At 40.4% G+C, this 20,864-nt stretch overlaps 1 protein-coding gene across 1 annotated transcript in view; it reads left to right on the forward strand.

Annotated features, from left to right (window-relative positions):
* The window catches only part of LOC135464414 (transmembrane protein 163a-like), a 44,346-nt gene that overhangs the window by 16,007 nt on the left and 7,475 nt on the right, over positions 1-20,864 (forward strand). Inside the window, exons 2-3 of the mRNA XM_064741841.1 lie at positions 8,709-8,836; positions 20,320-20,442. Coding sequence (XP_064597911.1) covers positions 8,709-8,836; positions 20,320-20,442 — 251 coding nt within the window. The remainder of the gene's footprint in view (positions 1-8,708; positions 8,837-20,319; positions 20,443-20,864) is intronic.

The raw sequence follows: 20,864 nt of genomic DNA on the forward strand, positions 1-20,864 counted from the left end.
ACACACTCAGCCATGCACTTACACATATTGTCACCATCACCCAACAGCCCCACACACACTCAGCCGTGCACTTACTCATATTGTTACCATTACCCAACGGCTCCACACATACTCAGCCATGCACTTACTCATATTGTCACCATCACCCAATGGCCCCACACACACTCAGCCATGCACTTACTCACATTGTTACCATCACCCAACGGCTCCACACATACTCAGCCATGCACTTATTCATATTGTCACCATCACCCAATGGCTCCACAGACACTCAGCCATGCACTTACTCATATTGTCACCATCACCCAACAGCCCCACACACACTCAGCCATGCACTTACTCATATTGTCACCATCACCCAACAGCCCCACACACACTCAGCCATGCACTTACTCATATTGTCACCATCACCCAACAGCCCCACACACACTCAGCCATGCACTTACTCATTTTGTCACCATGACCCAATGGCCCCATGCACACTCAGCCATGCACTTATTCATATTGTCACCATGACCCAATGGCCCCATGCACACTCAGCCATGCACTTACTCATATTGTCACCATGACCCAATGGCCCCCCACACACTCAGCCATGCACTTATTCATTTTGTCACCATGACCCAATGGCCAGACACACACTCAGCCATGCACTTACTCATATTGTCACCATGACCCAACAGCCCCACACACACTCAGCCGTGCACTTACTCATATTGTCACCATTACCCAACGGCCCCACACACACTCAGCCATGCACTTATTCATTTTGTCACCATGACCAAACAGCCCCACACACACTCAGCCGTGCACTTACTCATATTGTCACCATTACCCAATGGCCCCCCCACACACTCAGCCATGCACTTATTCATTTTGTCACCATGACCCAATGGCCCCCCATACACTCAGCCATGCACTTATTCATTTTGTCACCATGAACTAACGGCCCCACACACTTAGCCATGCACTTACTCATATTGTCACCATTACCCAACAGCCCCACACACACTCAGCCATGCACTTACTCATATTGTCACCATGACCCAATGGCCCCACACACACTCAACCATGCACTTACTCATATTGTCACCATGACCCCATGGACTATGGAAGTAGCTAGTAGAATGAACCTTCAGCAACTTGTGTGCCTCATAAGTAGAAAATATGGCTGTCAAGTTTTGAAAAAAGTCTCACAATGCTAATGTTTTTGCACAGAAAAAAAAATTGTTTTATATACTAGCCAGGCCATCCTTGAAAAATTCTTTGTAGGGGCAACACAACCCTATTGTAGAAAATATAGTTGGTCAGTGGAGAACTTTCTTCACTTCCAGCCAATGAAAGAGATAAAGATTAAAAAAAAAAGATTAACAATGTTTGAATGAAACAAATGAATTTCGTCAAAAGTCCAATAAAAACATTTGGGACATTTTTTTGAAGGTTGGCCGGGCTACTCTTAACAAACATATTTTTAATGGTGGCATTCTGCAGATGTTGTACAGACATGGCTAAAAGCCTGGTTTATAGACGGCTGTACATAACTACAAGTCCATCATTGTTCCTGGACTCCATCAACGGCTCGATAAAGCCTGTGCACTAGCTGTGTCAAGAGAATTCCATCATGTGGAAAACACATGTAATATGATTGTCTTGAAAATAAAACAAAACACTGTTTTTTTTATCTAGTTTCCTCCTCTGCCCCTTAGGGCTAAGGATTATTGCCATGTTTTTGTCCATTTGTCTGTCCATCTACACATGTATCATCCATCCATCATCCATCCATCCATCAGTACATGCATCCAACAGTCTGAAATCTTGTCTAACCATTTCTAGTGACCCATTCCAAGTCATTGCGACTTGGGTCAAGTGGAGTAAATTCTTTGTTTCACATTATATTCTGTATGGTAAAAAAAAAAAAGGGTGAGTAGGAAGGATGTTTATTCCTATAATAAACCGATCTCGTGATAAAACAGTGTTTTGTCTGCGATCGTATGTCGGAAGGTCTGCAGCAACCTGCGGATGGTAGTCGGTTTCAGTTCCTCAAGGCTCTGCCCAGTTTCCTCTCGCCATAATAGCAGCCAGCATCGAGAAAACCTATCCTATATAAAAATAAATCAATCAAGCTCAACCTGAAGTTCCTCAAAGTAAATATGCACGTTCGATAAATTGGGCAATATTTTGAAGAGTTGACGTATAACCCAAATTATTTAATATCACTTGCTTTTTTGCGAAAATCTAGGATAAAAATCTTGGATATGAGACTGTCGGTTGGCCGGTGCATGCAACATGAAAATTTTGTCATTTAGGCAGATTCTAAAACAGTTGAAAATTCATTGAAGGGTTATAGTATCAGAGTAAAGTCAAGACGTAGTTACATCTAAGTATGCACTCATACTCCCCCACCATGTTGCACATGTGCGATCAAGATGTCTCACACACTCCCACAAGTTCACAGTCTGTATAAAGTCTGTTATGTACAAGCACAGCCTTGACAATTTCAAAGGTGACTTAAATCAATGAAGTTCTACCTGTCAATAACTCACCTGACAAGCTGTGCTCTGGATATAACATCTTGTGTGGAATTACCTGTGTGGTTAATAAGCATGTGCATATGTGTAAATATCCTAAAAAATTGAGACCTGCTTGAAGTGAAGTGTTTTCTTGTGTGTATAGTGTATGGACCACTGTAATAGTTGGGTATGTAGATATTCTAAAAACCTTGATCTGTTTGTATTCAAAACGGTCTTACTCTTAGTACCCTAATTTCTCAACCTTTCCGCATGTGAGAGCAGCTTTAACTGCAATTTGTGCACATTTTTAAGTTGATGTTGGAGACAAAACTGCATTTGTTGAATTGGCCAATGTCAGGGCTTCTCAAAGAGTGTATTTTTATCAGAGTACACACTATAATGCCCTTAGAAGATGCTTGAATGAGCACCTTCCAAACATGTAGAAGGGTTGAGGAATTACAGTGTTGTATAGAATTATAATATATTACCATATGTAAATCAGATGTAATACTGTTTCAAAAATTTTTGTGTGAAAAAATCCGTCTATGGTAGCTGGGAAATGCGTGTTTTTCTCATGAATGGTCTGATGTATAAGTAAAAATAGTCCCCATATTTTATTGGTTCATCAAGTTATGAATGCAGAAAATTCACCAATCAGATAGCTCGTTTTCGCTTCAAAGCGAGGAAATTTAATTATGAACTAAACTGGCTGTGTTCTTGAGCATTTATGACTTTAATCCTGAACAATAGCTGTAATTTTTTTTCTCAGAATTATTACGGTATTGACAATGTAAAGCTGAAAGTTAATACTTAATTAGCAAACAGTTTGTATTTCTGCAAATGGAGTTGACCTTAAGCTGTGCTGATTTCAGTGATAAAAATTCGCAAAATAAATGCAAACATGAAAATGCTGTGTACAGGGTATATGTGTTCTAACACATGCTCCGCAAACATCCCACACAGTTTACAAGTTATGCTGTAATTCTTCACCTTTTTGCATGTGTTCTGGGTGTGTATACAAGCATATTCTGAAGGCAATACTCTGTATAGACTGATAAAACTATACTTTCTGTGTAGCCTGGAAACTGGTCAATCAATCCAACATAGTTCTGTCTTCAAAATCAAATGAAAAATGAGCATAAATTGCACTGAAAGTGTCCCTTCCATATGTGAAAAGGCTGAGGAGTTAGGGCATTGTACAGTACTGGAGTCTGTGCCCCGTAACAGAAATGCAACAGCTGTTTAAGAGGACCCCCTTCTGGAGCCTCCCCCTATGATTTGCCTGCAGGACAGTGTCAAATTGGATATTCCAGAGATTTGAAAGATTGGCTCTTCTAAACACATATGTATACTTGGACATTTTCTACACAAGCAGTTCACGACTGTGCGATTGACAGCAAAGTTCATGTACATCTAAAAGTACATGTACACGTAAAATGCACAGGTGTGGCTCTGATCTAAATTCTCAGGTGTGTTAAATTGTAGTCAGATTCAGTTCTGTGGTTATTCTGTAAGGTGAGGATGTGTTTCTTCACCAGGCGTCCCAGACAGATTACAGGTAAGATATTTCTGTGGTTGAATTCATTCTCACAAGATGCATGATTTGGCTGTTGTATATTTCACATTGTATAAGGGACCTAATTAAATCACATTTAATACCAATGCTATGGACATCTATTGTACCCTTTGCTGGCCAAGAAATATTGTGGGCTCTTTTAGAAGATTTATAGACCTTGATGGGTAACTTGATTGTGTTGACCCTGCATGCTTTTTGTGGCCTATCTGGTGGTTTAGGTTAAGGGATATGGTGGGAGCCTTGGAAGATGCGGTGAACGGTTACTCCCAAGTCCCTGCCAAGTATCCTTCACCTGTTAACCTGATCATGGTTACCCCCAAGTCTCTGCCAAGTATCCTTCACCTGTAAACCTGATCATGGTTACCCCCAAGTCTCTGCCAAGTATCCTTCACCCGTAAACCTGGTCATTGTTACTCCCAAGTCTCTGCCAAGTATCTTTCACCTGTAAACCTGATCATGGTTACCTCCAAATCTCTGCCAAGTATCCTTCACCTGTAAACCTGATCATGGTTACCTCAAAGTCTCTGCCAAGTATCCTTCACCTGTAAACCTGATCATGGTTACCCCCAAGTCCCTGCCAAGTATCTTTCACCTGTAAACCTGATCATGGTTACCTCCAAATCTCTGCCAAGTATCTTTCACCTGTAAACCTGATCATGGTTACCTCCAAATCTCTGCCAAGTATCCTTCACCTGTAAACCTGATCATGGTTACTCCCAGGTCTCTGCCAAGTATCCGTCACCTGTAAACCTGATCATGGTTACTCCCAGGTCTCTGCCAAGTATCCTTCACCTGTAAACCTGATCATGGTTACCTCCAAGTCTCTGCCAAGTATCCTTCACTTGTAAACCTGATAATGGTTACCCCCAAGTCTCTGCCAAGTATCCTTCACCTGTAAACCTGATCATGGTTACCCCTAAGTCCCTGCCAAGTATCCTTCACCTGTAAACCTGATCATGGTTACCTCCAAGTCTCTGCCAAGTATCCTTCACCTGTAAACCTGATCATGGTTACCCCCAAGTCTCTGCCAAGTATCCTTCACCTGTAAACCTGATCATGGTTACTCCCAAGTCTCTGCCAAGTATTTCTTTTACCTGTAAACCTGATCATGGTTACTCCCAGGTCTCTGCCAAGTATCCTTCACCTGTAAACCTGATCATGGTTACCTCCAAGTCTCTGCCAAGTATCCTTCACCTGTATACCTGGCCATGGTTACCTCCATGTCTCTGCTAAGTATCCTTCACCTGTGAACCTGATCATGGTTACCCCTAAGTCCCTGCCAAGTATCCTTCACCTGCAAACCTGATCATGGTTACCTCCAAGTCTCTGCCAAGTATCCTTCACCTGTAAACCTGATCGTGGTTACCCCCAAGTCCCTGCCAAGTATCCTTCACCTGTAAACCTGATCATGGTTACTCTCAAGTCTCTGCCAAGTATTTTTTTACCTGTAAACCTGATCATGGTTACCTCCAAGTCTCTGCCAAGTATCCTTCACCTGTAAACCTGATCATGGTTACCCCCAAGTCCCTGCCAAGTATCCTTCACCTGTAAACCTGATCATGGTTACTCCCAAGTCTCTGCCAAGTATTTTTTTACCTGTAAACCTGATCATGGTTACTCCCAGGTCTCTGCCAAGTATCCTTCACCTGTAAACCTGGTCATGGTTACCTCCATGTCTCTGCCAAGTCTCCTTCACCTGTAGACCTTGGTTATCATGGTTACTAAGTAATTTTCTTGAAAATGGTTTTAAAAAAAAGATAATGAAGCCCCTTAAAAACACCGTCCAAAATGACTATTAATAGAAGCATAAATGTACCTAATTTTTTACCTCCTCCCACCATTATGCTGGCCGCTGTCATATAAGTGAAATAGTCTTGAGTAGGGCGTAAAATACCAATCAAATAAATAAATAAATAAATTTTTGACCTGAGAAAATCAGAGGCTTATTACAGATGTTGACAGAATGACCATGATTGTACTGATGGTTTGTGCCAAATGGCAGTGAAAACCTTCAGTGTTTTTAGGTGCATACATGCATTTTAGAAGGACAAGTGAGAAAAAGTGAAGAAGTGCTTTTCTGAAATATAGCTATTATTTTGACTGCTGGCTCCGACTCCTGTGGGCTTGTGTATTACTTCCAGAATGCTTGCTAAACTAGTTGTGATTGTTTTTAATAAGTTTTGATCTTCTCATCATAAATTGGGTGTGCAGTAGAGGTAATCTAATTAAATTAAAACTAAAATTTTGTGCTCACTTTTCTACTGTGATTTCAGACCTTAAGTTGTTAACCCTGATGTAAGTGAATTTAAAAAAAAAGATCCACAAACAGAATAAAAATACCAGGTACCAAATCTTACGGTACCTCAATCAGGGATGAGAAAAAAGTTTCACCCTTTTTGGAAAATTTGAACCTGTCCATATTTACTTTATTTTGGAGGCTTGTACTTTTTAGAGCTGTCCATAAGAAAAAAGTATTCAAAATCTACAGCAGTTTTCAATCTGAAGTATATTTATTTGTATAGACATTCAAAGATGTTTTGCTTTAATATAAATCATATTTATGCAAGAGTTTCCAGTTAAGCATGTAAACATGTATCTTTGACACAGCTGTATAGCAGTAAGTGTTTTTAACTCATTTAACAGGTGCATGTACCATAAGTTGGTGATTATATCATGCATGTAGTTTTGCATGGAAGGACCTACGGCACTTTTGCCACTCCAGAAAGGATAGAGACATAGGATAGAAAAAAAAAAACAGTGGTGGTATATGGTCTGAAGGGTTGCAATTGGTATTGGCCACAAACTTTCACATTTTATCAGCTTGGCATTTTACACTCGTGTGGAATCAATTTCTCTGTATAATCAGTTCCTTTTATAGTATAAAATTTTGTCACTCACTTCATTTATTTTCATTAGAGTGCCCATGCAGTTTCCTCTTCCCTTATATAGAGGGGATATATGAAGAAAATGTTCCTGAATAGAAAAGAATTAAACCCCAAGAAATGGTTGTAAATATGCAGGCCTATAATGTTCATGGTGTGATGAAGATTGATAACCATTAATTGAAGTTTAATTTGTTAGCATGTACAAGGTATAAAATTTTTGCAAAATCCATTTTGCTGTTATACATGGTATTAAGTTATTGCACACAATGTATCCAGTTTTTGCACACAATGTAACAAATTGTTGCACACAATGTGTCAAGTGTTTGCACAAAATGTAACAAATTGTTGCACACAATGTATCAAGTTGTTGCATAAGGTATTAAGGTGTTGCACAATGTATTAAAGTGTTGCACACATTGTATTGCCTATGAAAGCCTTGATGGTTCAGCAGTGCATATTGCACTTCACCTAAAGTTTAGCATGCTTGAATCTGTTTGATTTATCCATCTAATTAGGCCAGTTTTTTTGTGAAGTTTAATTTGTTATCAGAAAAACTAAAGGGGTTGGAATCAGTAGTATTATATTAAAACCTTTTATGTGCTTCTGAAAGTGCATTTTTACAAACCAAACTTGAGGTGAAATAGAATACTTGTAAACATTGATGTGTGTTTTAATGATTTGAAGTCCGTTTAACAAGCTTCCACTATAAATCCAGGCTTTGTTGAAATAGATTGATAAATTTATTTATTTTGATTGGTATTTTACGCCGTTCTCAAGAATATTTCACTTATATGACAGTGACCAGCATTATGGTAGGTGGAAACCGGGCAGGGCCTGGGGGGAACCCACGACCATCCGCAGGTTGCTGGCAGACCTTCCCACTTACGGCTAGAGAGGAAACCAGCATGAACTGGGCTTGAACTCATGGTGACCGCATTGGTGAGAGGCTCCTGGGTCATTGATAAAGAAATCCTCTGTGGAATGAGACAGTAATATTTACAGAGATTGGAAATATTTGATTGTGTACATAACAGCTGTGATTGTTAGCTTCATCATGTTAGATACAGCCTGTTTTGTTTTACCTGGGATTAAGATGGACGTCTGTCTTAATCCCAGGTTTTACTAAAATCAGCATTTTTTGCTTTTAAACTTTCTTATATATTTCTTCATTTTAAATCTTTCTATACAATATAACACCATTCAGCAAATGTTTGAACTTGAAAATTGAATTGAACATTAAACCAGCTCTTTTTGGAAGCTAATAGCTATCCATCTCTCGCTGTCACTGTTTGCATGCATGGTTAGAATATTAGTGGGCATTGACGCTCATGTGCCCATTTGCCCAGTCATCGAAGAACATGTATTTGTCTTTCACCAATATCGTATGCATTATAAGTCCGCGTGGAAAAGCCTAGTTAGTAACATATCGCATGGCAGGTTTGCTTCAGACACTCCACCCTTTATTACAACTGAAATGTGGCATTGAAACGATAACAATCGAAAGAATTAGTGTCTAGAATAACTTTCACATATACTACCCATATAGAATCCATTCTTCATGAAAGTAACGGTACAAAAAAATAAGACAACCTCTACCTACCAAAATTAACATCACTAATTGAGCCAGGAATGCAAAATTGAGGCTGGGCTATTAAATTACCTGTGTACTTTTAATAAAACAGCAATCAAATACCAGTTCATGTACATGAAAGCTGTATCAAAATGGTTTATTTTCAGGGTACCCCTGAAGGACGTGACTTCTATCTGCGGGTTTTCTGACTCTTGTAATAACAACAACAACGATGTCATGGCCACAAAGAATAGCCTTCCCCTCCACCGTCTAAAACAGGGTTCCACAGAGAAAGGTAGGCCAAAGCACATCCATAACTGAGTTGCACTAGATGCGAATTTGTGGGTGTATCAGGTATGATTTGTCTTATAGTTAGTTTGCCAGCAACCTGCTTGTGGTCGTGGGTTTCCCTGGGCTCTGCCCGGTTTTTTCCCACCATAGTGCTGGCTGATGTCGTATAAATGAAATATATTTGAGTACGGTGTAAAATATCAATGAGTGGTAGGCTGCCATCCTTGAAACAGCTTTATTAATTTATTTATTTATTTATTTGATTGATGTTTTACGCCGTATTCAAGAATATTTCATGTATACGACGGCGGCCAGCATTATGGTAGGTGGAAACCGGGCAGTACCCAGGGGAAATCCGCAACCATCCGCAGGTTGTTGACAGACCTTCTCACTTGCAGCCGGATGGAATAGCTTTAGAATGATGGAAAATTAAAACAGCACCATTATATGTCACATCCATCTTTTTGGTCATAATATTTAGAAAAGTAATTTAAACTAGTACATTGTAACACATGTCTATTTATGATTTCAGCTGATGTATATAGTGATGCTTTATTGACTGTTTTCAGGTTTTAAAAAATGGAATTGTATATACTGTTTGTACATGGTTAATGTTCATGTATTGCTATGAAGGGCCTCTGGGAAAAGCAAATTTTTCATTTTGACAGATCTACCGTCCTTAAATAAAAATTTTATTGATTCATTCACATTCATTGTGATATTGTAATTAAAAAATTGTTGACTTTTCTGAACTTAGCTGCCGTGCATGAATGAAATCATATCCATTTTTGGCGTCTTTAACCTCTGTATACCATGTATCCAAAAAGTCTCACGAGAAAACATGACCAGTCATTCTATTGTAGACATGCAGATAGAATCCAGTATTGTAGAACACCTTAGATTGATGCACGAGCTCAATCTTCAGCCCGTACGTGGGTAGGTCTGGCAGCAACCTGCGGATGGTGGTGGATTTCCCCTGGGCTCTGCCCGGTTTCCACGCACTATAACGCTGGCCGCCGTCATAAAGGTGAAATATTCTTGAGTACGGCGTAAAACACCAATCAAATAAAAAAACAAATAAATAAATCAGTCTTCAGCTGATAGTTTTATACGTGACCAGGCCATGGTAAATTAAGCACTGTAGGGAGCTTGCTGTCGGCATTTCTGATTCTAGTTCAAGTGTGATCGACGATATTATTGTATACTCCAAAGAAAAAAAGAAGGAAAAAATTCCAAATGCCATTTCTAACATGTCCGTCTGAGTGGTTGGGATCAAAAGGCCGCCATATTCTGTTTTCGACAACAATGCAGTACATGTACTCAAATATCGTTAAAGGGATACAGAATAGATGCTGATTGGCTGACAGTGGAGAGAGGGTTTCCTGGGCTAAAACCTCCAGCAATGGTCACTCTTGAACAAATCTGCCATACAAAAAAATTCCTCTTAGACTGGGCATAGCCTGGACTTGCCTAACTCTCACACTAGCCAATCAGAAACGATTCAGTATCCCTTTAAAGGCAAAGAACAGATGAAAGACCATTGAATATTGTCCGGGAAAATAGTTTGATTTATTTTTTTAGAATATTTTTTGACCTAGTAAAATGCATTTAAACTTTGGATTCGATGGTGGCCTTTCTGACCATATTGGGACCAGGAATGTCAATTCAGCCTTGTACCACTTAACACAAACTGATTACTGTATTTCATTATTCAAAATACATCTTCATATACTGTGAATCCATTCAACAAATGGACCTTGAAACAAACCAACAAAGTCAAAAAATATTGCTGTGACTTCCCTGATACCCTCTGGGTCCCAACAGACCACTGTAGAATTCTATGTTCTAAATGCATTTTAATCAGGTAGAAAAATTCTGAACAAATAAATCTAACTAATTTCCTGGACTGTGTTTAATGGTCTTTCATCTGATAAATACTTTATTTTAGTGTTTTCTTTGCCTTAAGGCATGGAGTTAATTGTAATGAAGTGAAATATCAAATGTAAAACTTTTTCTGATCAGCTTGCACTGGTGAGAGCCAAAAGGCCAACGTCCTGTTTTCAACAAACACTGTAATCATTTCATTGAGATATAAGGTAAAGATTAAGTATTGGGACATTAACATAATTTCATTATGAATGTTGTCCGTAGAAGACTTGGAGAATAGACTATTGTGCCTTCATTTTTATCGGATTTTTTATTGGATACATCAATGGTGACAGCAAATTTGCTCAGTGCTGGCTCACAGTGGGTGTATGGTCCCCGATTCATACACCGACCATCATTCATGTGCCATGATAGACAGTTGATACATCAGTGGTGACAGCAGATTTGCTCAATGCTGGCTCACAGTGGGTGTATGGTCCCTGATTCATACACCGACCATCATACATGTGCCATGATAGACAGTTGATACATCAGTGGTGACAGCAGATTTGCTCAATGCTGGCTCACAGTGGGTGTATGGTCCCCGATTCATACACCGACCATCATTCATACGCCGACCATCATTCATGTGCCATGATAGACGGTTGATACATCAGTGGTGACAGCAGATTTGCTCAATGCTGGCTCACAGTGGGTGTATTGTCCCCGATTCATACACCGACCATCATACATGTGCCATGATAGACAGTTGATACATCAGTGGTGACAGCAGATTTGCTCAATGCTGGCTCACAGTGGGTGTATGGTCCCTGATTCATACACCGACCATCATTCATGTGCCATGATAGACAGTTGATACATCAGTGGTGACAGCAGATTTGCTCAATGCTGGCTCACAGTGGGTGTATGGTCCCTGATTCATACACCGACCATCATTCATGTGCCATGATAGACAGTTGATACATCAGTGGTGACAGCAGATTTGCTCAATGCTGGCTCACAGTGGGTGTATGGTCCCTGATTCATACACCGACCATCATTCATGTGCCACGATAGACGGTTGATACATCAGTGGTGACAGCAGATTTGCTCAATGCTGGCTCACAGTGGGTGTATGGTCCCCGATTCATACGCTGACCATCATTCATGTGCCATGATAGACAGTTGATACATCAGTGGTGACAGCAGATTTGCTCAGTGCTGGCTCACAGTGGGTGTATGGTCCCCGATTCATACGCTGACCATCATTCATGTGCCATGATAGACAGTTGATACATCAGTGGTGACAGCAGATTTGCTCAGTGCTGGCTCACAGTGGGTGTATGGTCCCCGATTCATACGCTGACCATCATTCATGTGCCATGATAGACGGTTGATACATCAGTGGTGACAGCAGATTTGCTCAGTGCTGGCTCACAGTGGGTGTATTGTCCCCGATTCATACACCGACCATCATTCATGTGCCATGATAGACAGTTGATACATCAGTGGTGACAGCAGATTTGCTCAATGCTGGCTCACTGTGGGTGTATGGTCTCCGATTCATACACCGACCATCATTCATGTGAGATGGTAGACGGTAGATACATCAATGGTGACGGCAGATTTGCTCAATGCTGGCTCACTGTGGGTGTATGGTCCCCGATTCATATAAGGACCATCATACATGTGAGATGGTAGATGGTTGATACACCAATGGTGACAGCAGATTTGCTCAATGCTGGCTCACTGTGGGTGTATGGTCTCCGATTCATACACCGACCATCATACATGTGAGATGGTAGACGGTTGATACACCAATGGTGACAGCAGATTTGCTCAATGCTGGCTCACAGTGGGTGTATGGTCCCCGATTCATATACCGACCATCATTCATGTGAGATGGTAGATGGTTGATACACCAATGGTGACAGCAGAATTGCTCAGTGCTGGCTCACTGTGGGTGTATGGTCCCCGATTCATACACCGACCATCATTCATGTGAGATGGTAGATGGTTGATACACCAATGGTGACAGCAGATTTGCTCAGTGCTGGCTCACTGTGGGTGTATGGTCCCCAATTCATACACCGACCATCATTCATGTGAGATGGTAGACGGTAGATACATCAATGGTGACAGCAGATTTGCTCAATGCTGGCTCACTGTGGGTGTATGGTCCCCGATTCATATAAGGACCATCATACATGTGAGATGGTAGATGGTTGATACACCAATGGTGACGGCAGATTTGCTCAATGCTGGCTCACTGTGGGTGTATGGTCCCCGATTCATACACCGACCATCATTCATGTGAGATGGTAGACGGTAGATACATCAGTGGTGACAGCAGATTTGCTCAATGCTGGCTCACTGTGGGTGTATGGTCCCCGATTCATATAAGGACCATCATACATGTGAGATGGTAGACGGTAGATACATCAATGGTAACAGCAGATTTGCTCAATGCTGGCTCACAGTGGGTGTATGGTCCCCGATTCATACACCGACCATCATACATGTGCCATGATAGATGGTAAATACATCAGTGGTGACAGCAGATTTGCTCAATGCTGGCAGACATTGGGTGTATGGTCCCCGATTCATACACCGACCATCATACATGTGCCATGATAGATGGTAAATACATCAGTGGTGACAGCAGATTTGCTCAATGCTGGCTCACAGTGGGTGTATGGTCCCCGATTCATACACCGACCATCATACATGTGCCATGATAGATGGTAAATACACCAATGGTGACAGCAGATTTGCTCAATGCTGGCTCACTGTGGGTGTATGGTCCCCGATTCATGTGCCGACCATCATTCATGTGAGATGGTAGATGGTTGATACATCAGTGGTGACAGCAGATTTGCTCAGTGCTGGCTCACAGTGGGTGTATGGTCTCCGATTCATACACCGACCATCATTCATGTGCCATGATAGACGGTTGATACATCAGTGGTGACAGCAGATTTGCTCAGTGCTGGCTCACTGTGGGTGTATGGTCCCCGATTCATACGCCGACCATCATACATGTGAGATGGTAGACAGTTGATACATCAGTGGTGACAGCAGATTTGCTCAATGCTGGCTCACAGTGGGTGTATGGTCCCCGATTCATACGCCGACCATCATTCGTATGCCGACCATCAGGCCATGATGCCAGGAGGATTTAAGGTTAGGACCTGTTTGGACAGTACTTCACAGCGGTTAATAAAAGGCACAGCTGTTGTGAACTTAGAACTCTTGTTCAAATCTTGCTGTCTTATTTCCTATTGGGTATACTAATGATAAGTCTGAATTATTTCAGAGAGATCGTTTTTCAGTCGCACAAAAATTACAGCTAATATATATACCTAAAGATGTTAATTATTCAGGGGATGGGTACATTTAGTATTTTGGCATTTCAGGAAATTATTCGCTTCTCATTTGCTCACATTAAGATTGATTTAAACTACATGTTTAACCTGTATATGTAGACATGCACATACAGCTCTGAAATATAACACTGGTCACTGCCGGACATGCGTGTAGGATCGGCGACCTTTCTCAAACCTCTGTAATATTTTCACTAGGGCTAAAGGTCAATATTTGGGATGGCATATCAAGCAAAAAATGATCATGAAATGCCAATATCCACAAGTTGTGAGAATTAGTGGAGGTGTATGAGAATGATTTGTAGCATTATCATGGTCATCTTTGGCTGAAACCACTCGGGGCGATAATTACTTTAGTTCCTACAACAATCCTAATTTATAGGCTGCATGCAGGAAAAGTTGATAAGTACTGGTGTCAGCATGACCTCAAATGACCTGGCCTTCCAGGTATCTGTTGTACATGCACTCATGCCAGTAGTCATTCTTATTAATTATTGGATGTATTATAGGTTGGATATAAACTCTGACAAAAGAATCAAGGTTTTTTAGATATTAGATGAGGTCTGCCAACAACTTGCAGATGGTCGTGGGTTTCCCCCCAGGTTCTGCTCGGTTTCCTCCCACCATGATTCTGGTCGCCGTCGTATAAGTGAAATATTCTTGAGTAAGGCGTAAAACATAAATTAAATAAATAAATAGGTAAATATAGTTGATGTTAATTCAGGCTGGTGTGAAGATAGACGTCTGTCTTGATCCCAGATTCAGGAAGCTCTGTATTTTGACAAGTCAGATGAACTGTCTGAAAGAGATGATTTTTGTCCAGTCAGAACCATCAAGTTACATAATTCTGACTGATGGAGTGAAACGTGCAAATGATGTTTGGCAGACTGTAAATTTGTAGATGTAAAATTTATGACCTTGCTTTGATGGTTTGCCTCGTGGACTGTGTGTAGAACTTCTCATTCTGTGTCTTTTAGTAGATTATTGCCGTAGACGAGATTTTTGGACAAAAATTCCAAGGGCAGCAATTTTTTGGGTTGTATTTGGGGTAAAGTGTACAATCATTTGTCAGTTTAAAAACTTGAATCTATTATGTTTTCACTTGGCCTAAGGTTTTCCCAATTTGCCTAACTTCATGTAACCTGTCCGTCCCATCGTCTGAAGCTGGTGTATAGATCACCTGATCAATTTTCAGACAGCAGGGTAGAGTGATGTTTCCCAACAGCTTTGAAATTACTTAATGCAAACATTGCTGTCTTCGTGAGAATGTTTGACGAACATCATTTTATAATGTAAATAAATTTGGGGTCTGGAAAAGGAATGGGCATTTTAAATCGTTAAGGTTTGTAAGGTGTATAAACCCTGTGTATGTGTTTCCTGGACCCTTATCTTCTTAGCCTTCAGCAATATTCAAACCCACCAGGTGTTGCTTCAAAAATTGAAAAGCAGAGACAAATATACATTATAATCAGACAAGCAGAAAATGTTGTTTCATGGTTGTAGAATGGACTGTGTATATGAGCTAAAAGCCCTCAACAATATATGATCAGTTTTAAAACCTGTGCTCGGGCAGTACATGGGAAGGTCTGTAAACAGCCTGCGGATGGTTGTGGTTTCCCTTGGGCTTTGCCCAGTTTCCTCCTACCATAATGCTTGCAGCCGTCGTATAAGTGAAATATTCTTGAGTACAGCGTAAAACATCAATCAAATAAATAAATAAATAAAGCTTGTGCATAGAAATTTAGTGTTACTGTATAAATACATGTGTGACGTATTATGTTATTCACAATGCAGCATATACATCTGGAGAGTATCCTGGGACGTGGAATTTAGATGTTCCATTACTGCCGGCATTGTTCTTGAAGTCTTGCTTAACGATAGCATAAGTTGATAACTGGTGCTTTCCTGCGCCAGTACTAGTGCTATTTCCAGTGAAGTTCATTGGAGACTGCCTCCCTGCTTGCCTGCCACTAGTAAGATCCGACAGTGTGGAATTTTAAGTTGCCCGCATTGTAACCTGGCAGAGGTTAGGGGTTCACTTAGAACATTGCAGTTTTCTTCAGATAAGGTGAAAAATTCTTGAGTATGTCATTAAACAACAATCAGATAAATATGTAGTATCCATGTAATTAGCATCCATGTAATTAGTATCATATAATTATGTATCCATATAATTGGTATCCATATAATTATGTATCCATATAATTATGTATCCATGTAATTAGTATCCATGAAATTAGTATCATATAATTGGTATCCATGTAATTATGTATCCATATAATTAGCATCAAATAAGAACAGCTTTCTTAATTTGCACTTAATATATATGTATAATAGCTCAGGGTGCATAGAACCCTGCAGCACCCTGTCATCACTGAATTCAAGACCAAAAATGTGATGCCAGATGTCCCTCCCAAGAAAACGATTTACAGCATGTGTATAAATTTATGAATTATCAAAAATTTAGCTGTCAAAAGTTTTCCTTGCTGTGGATTAGCAAAAATACCAACAGCAATTAACTGAGCCTGTTTAGAATCTGAATTATTCCTTTATTTCACTACAGAGAAAAAAAATTCTTAATTTGTAATGTGCATGTGAAGTTTTGCATGTAATACTTCTAGAATGAGCAGGTCATGTCGTTTTACAACATATGGACATAGATTCACAAGGCATCTGGCGTAAACAGTGTACGTGTATTAAATTATTTCCTAATGTATACTCATTAAATATGAGGGTCACTTCTCTTATTCTATAAAAGCACTTAATTTTCATGGACATATCAATCGATATTTCCTCTGTTCTGATGTAAATGTAAAGTGCTCTCAGCAGCTGTTCAATGTGCGACAAAAACCTCCCCCCCTCCCCCCCACCCCCCGCCCCGACACACACACACAATCTTGATGACACTGGATAGCCCAGTAATCAGTAATATGAGTCATCTGATTTACAGGCTTTTACCATGATCTGTTGCCATGGAGAAAAGTGAAAGAAAATAGTGAATGTAGAAATATGATATTTATGCTTTTTTAATGTTTTTTTTTTGTCTGTAGACAGATGAAGAGCAGAGAATTTTTATTCAGCTATAAAACAATATGTACATGCAAACAATAATATGATTAACTGGTAAATAATTGCCTGGTTCCCCCCCCCCCCCCCCACCCCCCCCCCCACCCCCCACCCCCACCCCCACCCCCACCAAAATGTGGGCCACCATTGTAGAAGTGAAATATTCTTGAGTACACAAAGTGTAAAATATCAATTAAATAGGTAATTAAATAGGTAATTTTTTTTTTTTTTGATTGGTGTTTTACGCCGTACTCAAGAATATTTCACTTATATGACGGCAGCCAGCATTATGGTGGGTGGAAACCGGGCAGAGCTCAGGGGAAACCCACGACCATCCGCAGGTTGCCGGCAGACCTTCCCACGTACGACCGGAGAGGAAGGCAGCATGAGCTGGTCTTGAACTCACAGCGACCGCATTGGTGAGAGGCTTCTGGGTCATTACGCTGCGCTAGCGCAAATAAATAATTGAAATAAGTAAATCATTTGTAGCTAAATCCATGAAAAAAAAAAAGACAGATGGCCAGATAATTCAATGTGAGGTCACATCATAACCTCGCAAACATTTCAGTGTTCCATGTTCCCAAGTTTCACTGCTGAGATAGCGCATGCATTTTGGTCTTGTCTGCCATTCTACAGCTGATTAAAGGATCCGTGTTTTGAGAGACAAGTCAGAAAGCCAGAGAGGCAACTAAAGTGTGGTAGCGTTCAGTTATATGGTCAGCTCCATGGATATAGGCTGTACTGTTCTCACCATAATTCTAATTTTTAGGACAAATATCAGGAGAGCTGAAAGCAAAGAATTCAAATTCTCTCCCAGTTTTTTTGGAAAAGTAAAGATATATGTTGTTCATTAGATGGACTAAGCATGTGGGTAAAAAAAGAAACTAAATATTCCTGCTGTAATTACATGTATATTGACTAAAATGAACTGACCAGGTGTCTTAAATATTAGAAGAATAGGGTAGTTGTGTATATCCACACTACATATTAATTGACACGCACACGAAGCCTGCTGTTTGCAATCTAATAAATGACTTTGTGAACTTAGGTTTCAAATTAAAATACATACGTTGTAACAAAACACATTTGTTTAACACATAGATAACATACATGTGTCAGTTTATATTTCTGATTGATTTTATAACCCTGGCGTCATGTTGACTTCCTCTCTGATCTGCCAGCAACCTGCGGATGGTCGTGGGTTCCCCCCCCCCCCCCCCCACCAGAATGCTGGCCGCCGTCATATATGTGAAATATTCTTGAGTACAGAGTAAAACACAAATCAAATAAGTAAATAAATAAATGCTGATAGTATCCCAACTACAAGGAAGAAATTCCTGCCTGTCTACGTCCATTGCTCCTGAGGGGGACTGGGCGGGTGGGCTGGTGTTTAGTGACAGCACTTGTAAGGTCATCTTATGGTTAGTAAGCAGTTGACAGTGCTTGTAAGGCAATTTGGTTGTTAGTAAGCAGTTGAAAGTACTTGTAAGGTCATTTAGTGTATAGTAAGCAGTTAACAGTGCTTGTAAGGCCAGTTAGTGGTTTGTAAGCAGTTGACAGTGCTTGTAAGGTCATTTAGTAGATAGTAAGAAGTTGACAGTGCTTGTAAGGCCATTTAGTGGGTAGTAAGCAGTTGACAGTGCTTGTAAGGCCATTTAGTGGATAGTAAGAAGTTGACAGTGCTTGTAAGGCCATTTAGTGGCTAGTAAGCAGTTGACACTGCTTGTAAGGTCATTTAGTGGATAGTAAGCAGTTGACAGTGCTTGTAAGGTCATTTAGTGGATAGTAAGCAGTTAACAGTGCTTGTAAGGCCAGTTAGTGGGTAGTAAGCAGTTGACACTTCATGTTAGGCCATTTAGTGGATAGTAAGCAGTTAACAGTACTTGTAAGGCAATTTGGTGGTTAGTAAGCAGTTGACAGTGCTTGTAAGGCTATTTAGTGGCTAGTAAGCAGGTAGCTTTTTTACTTGCACAATTAAATTTGGCTTAATGAATTATTTGTTATTGAACTTATTTGTTCATTCATTCATTTATTTTCCTGTCCGTAGACCTTTACTAGTCCCATGTGACTTTTACCAGAGTGATGTACATATACTTGTGTGTACATCCCACTACAATTTATTTATTTATTTCTTTATTTGATTGGTGTTTTACGCGGTACTCAAGAATATTTCACTTTGACGGCGGCCAGCATTATGGTGGGTGGAAACCTGGCAGAGCCCGGGGGGAAACCCACGACCATCCGCAGGTTGCTGGCAGACCTTCCCACGTACAGCCAGAGAGGAAACCAGCATAAGCTGAACTTGAACTCACAGCCACCGCATTGGTGAGAGACTGCTGGGTCATAACGCTGCGTTAGCGCGCTAACCAACTGAGCCACGGAGGCCCCCATCCCACCACAAAGTGGAGTTTGTGCTTTACGACACTGAAGTGCTACTGATATGCCAGTCGTTGCAACATAAAGCAACATTCATAAAACTACTTACAGAATATCATTATTGTTACAATACTTCATACCCTTTTCTGTTTGAAAACATATAATTTAGAAAATATCAAAAGCCCACCATAGGGGTTTTCATGGTCTAGGAGTTAGCATCCTAGTACAATACTGTAAAAGATGTACAGCATAGACAGTAAATCCAGAGCAGTACACGACAGTGTGATAGATGGCGAATGGTCAGATACTACCACTGGTCAGTTTACCTTAGTCAGGGTTTTAGTCTAACTGTTCATGTAAATACATAAATAGTAGCAATCTACACACCCACTAGCACTATGGTTTAAGCAGAATTAGGTAAAAAAAAAAAAAAAAAAAAAAAAATACAGTGATGTTAATTGTAATTTATTAGATGTCACTGGTCTAGAATTCCTCAAAATACTGTGTTGTCGTCACATTTAATATACAATCACATTAAAACAATGCAAAGTTATCAGGCCTTGGGGTTAGTCCACCAGCAGAATCCTTGGCACCCAGGAGCCTCTCATTAAATAGGCATTCTGCGAATTCAAGTCCAGCAAAACAGTTGAAAAAGACAAGGCCCTTTGTGGAAATGACTTGCTAGGATATTGTCTAACAAGCATACTTTTAATGATGGCTAGCCTGACATTTCTTGGAAAGTGTCAAGAATTGGTGAACAGGCATGAAATAATATATGATGTAATTTTCGTTTTAGCGGAGCTGGTGGGTAAAGCACATCGCCTCACATTAGAAGAAGGCCCCCGTTATCAGGTCACCACCCTTGTTGTGTCATGGATCTCTGTCGTCGTCACCCTCGTGCTAGGCATTTTGGCTGTCAGTAAGTCAGTTGTGCTACATGAATCTAAAGTTGTCCTAGCAGCACCTAGACACTCTTTGTGACACTGCTTCAGTGGCCTAAATGTTAAAGTGTCAGTCTTGAAGTCAGGAGATCTGGGATCAATCCCAGGTCCGGTCTTACCAAAGACTTCAGAAATGGTACTTGTTGCTGCCTTGCTGAGAGGTTAGAGCATGGAAACAGGACTGATTGCCCCAGTGTCAGTGTAATGTGACTGGGTGGAGTGTCATTTTTGGTGTCTTCTGCATGGTACTTCAGGGGCAGCATGGATTCTCCCCGCAACAAAAAGACACAGTACATATACCAGTCTACACACACACTGAATGACTCCTTGTCATACATGTATGACTATTAAAAAAAGTACAACATAAAAACTCCAATCATACGTACATACATGCATATAT

This window comes from Liolophura sinensis, chromosome 4 (genome assembly GCF_032854445.1).
Source record: "Liolophura sinensis isolate JHLJ2023 chromosome 4, CUHK_Ljap_v2, whole genome shotgun sequence".
NCBI classification, from domain to species: Eukaryota; Metazoa; Mollusca; class Polyplacophora; order Chitonida; family Chitonidae; genus Liolophura; species Liolophura sinensis.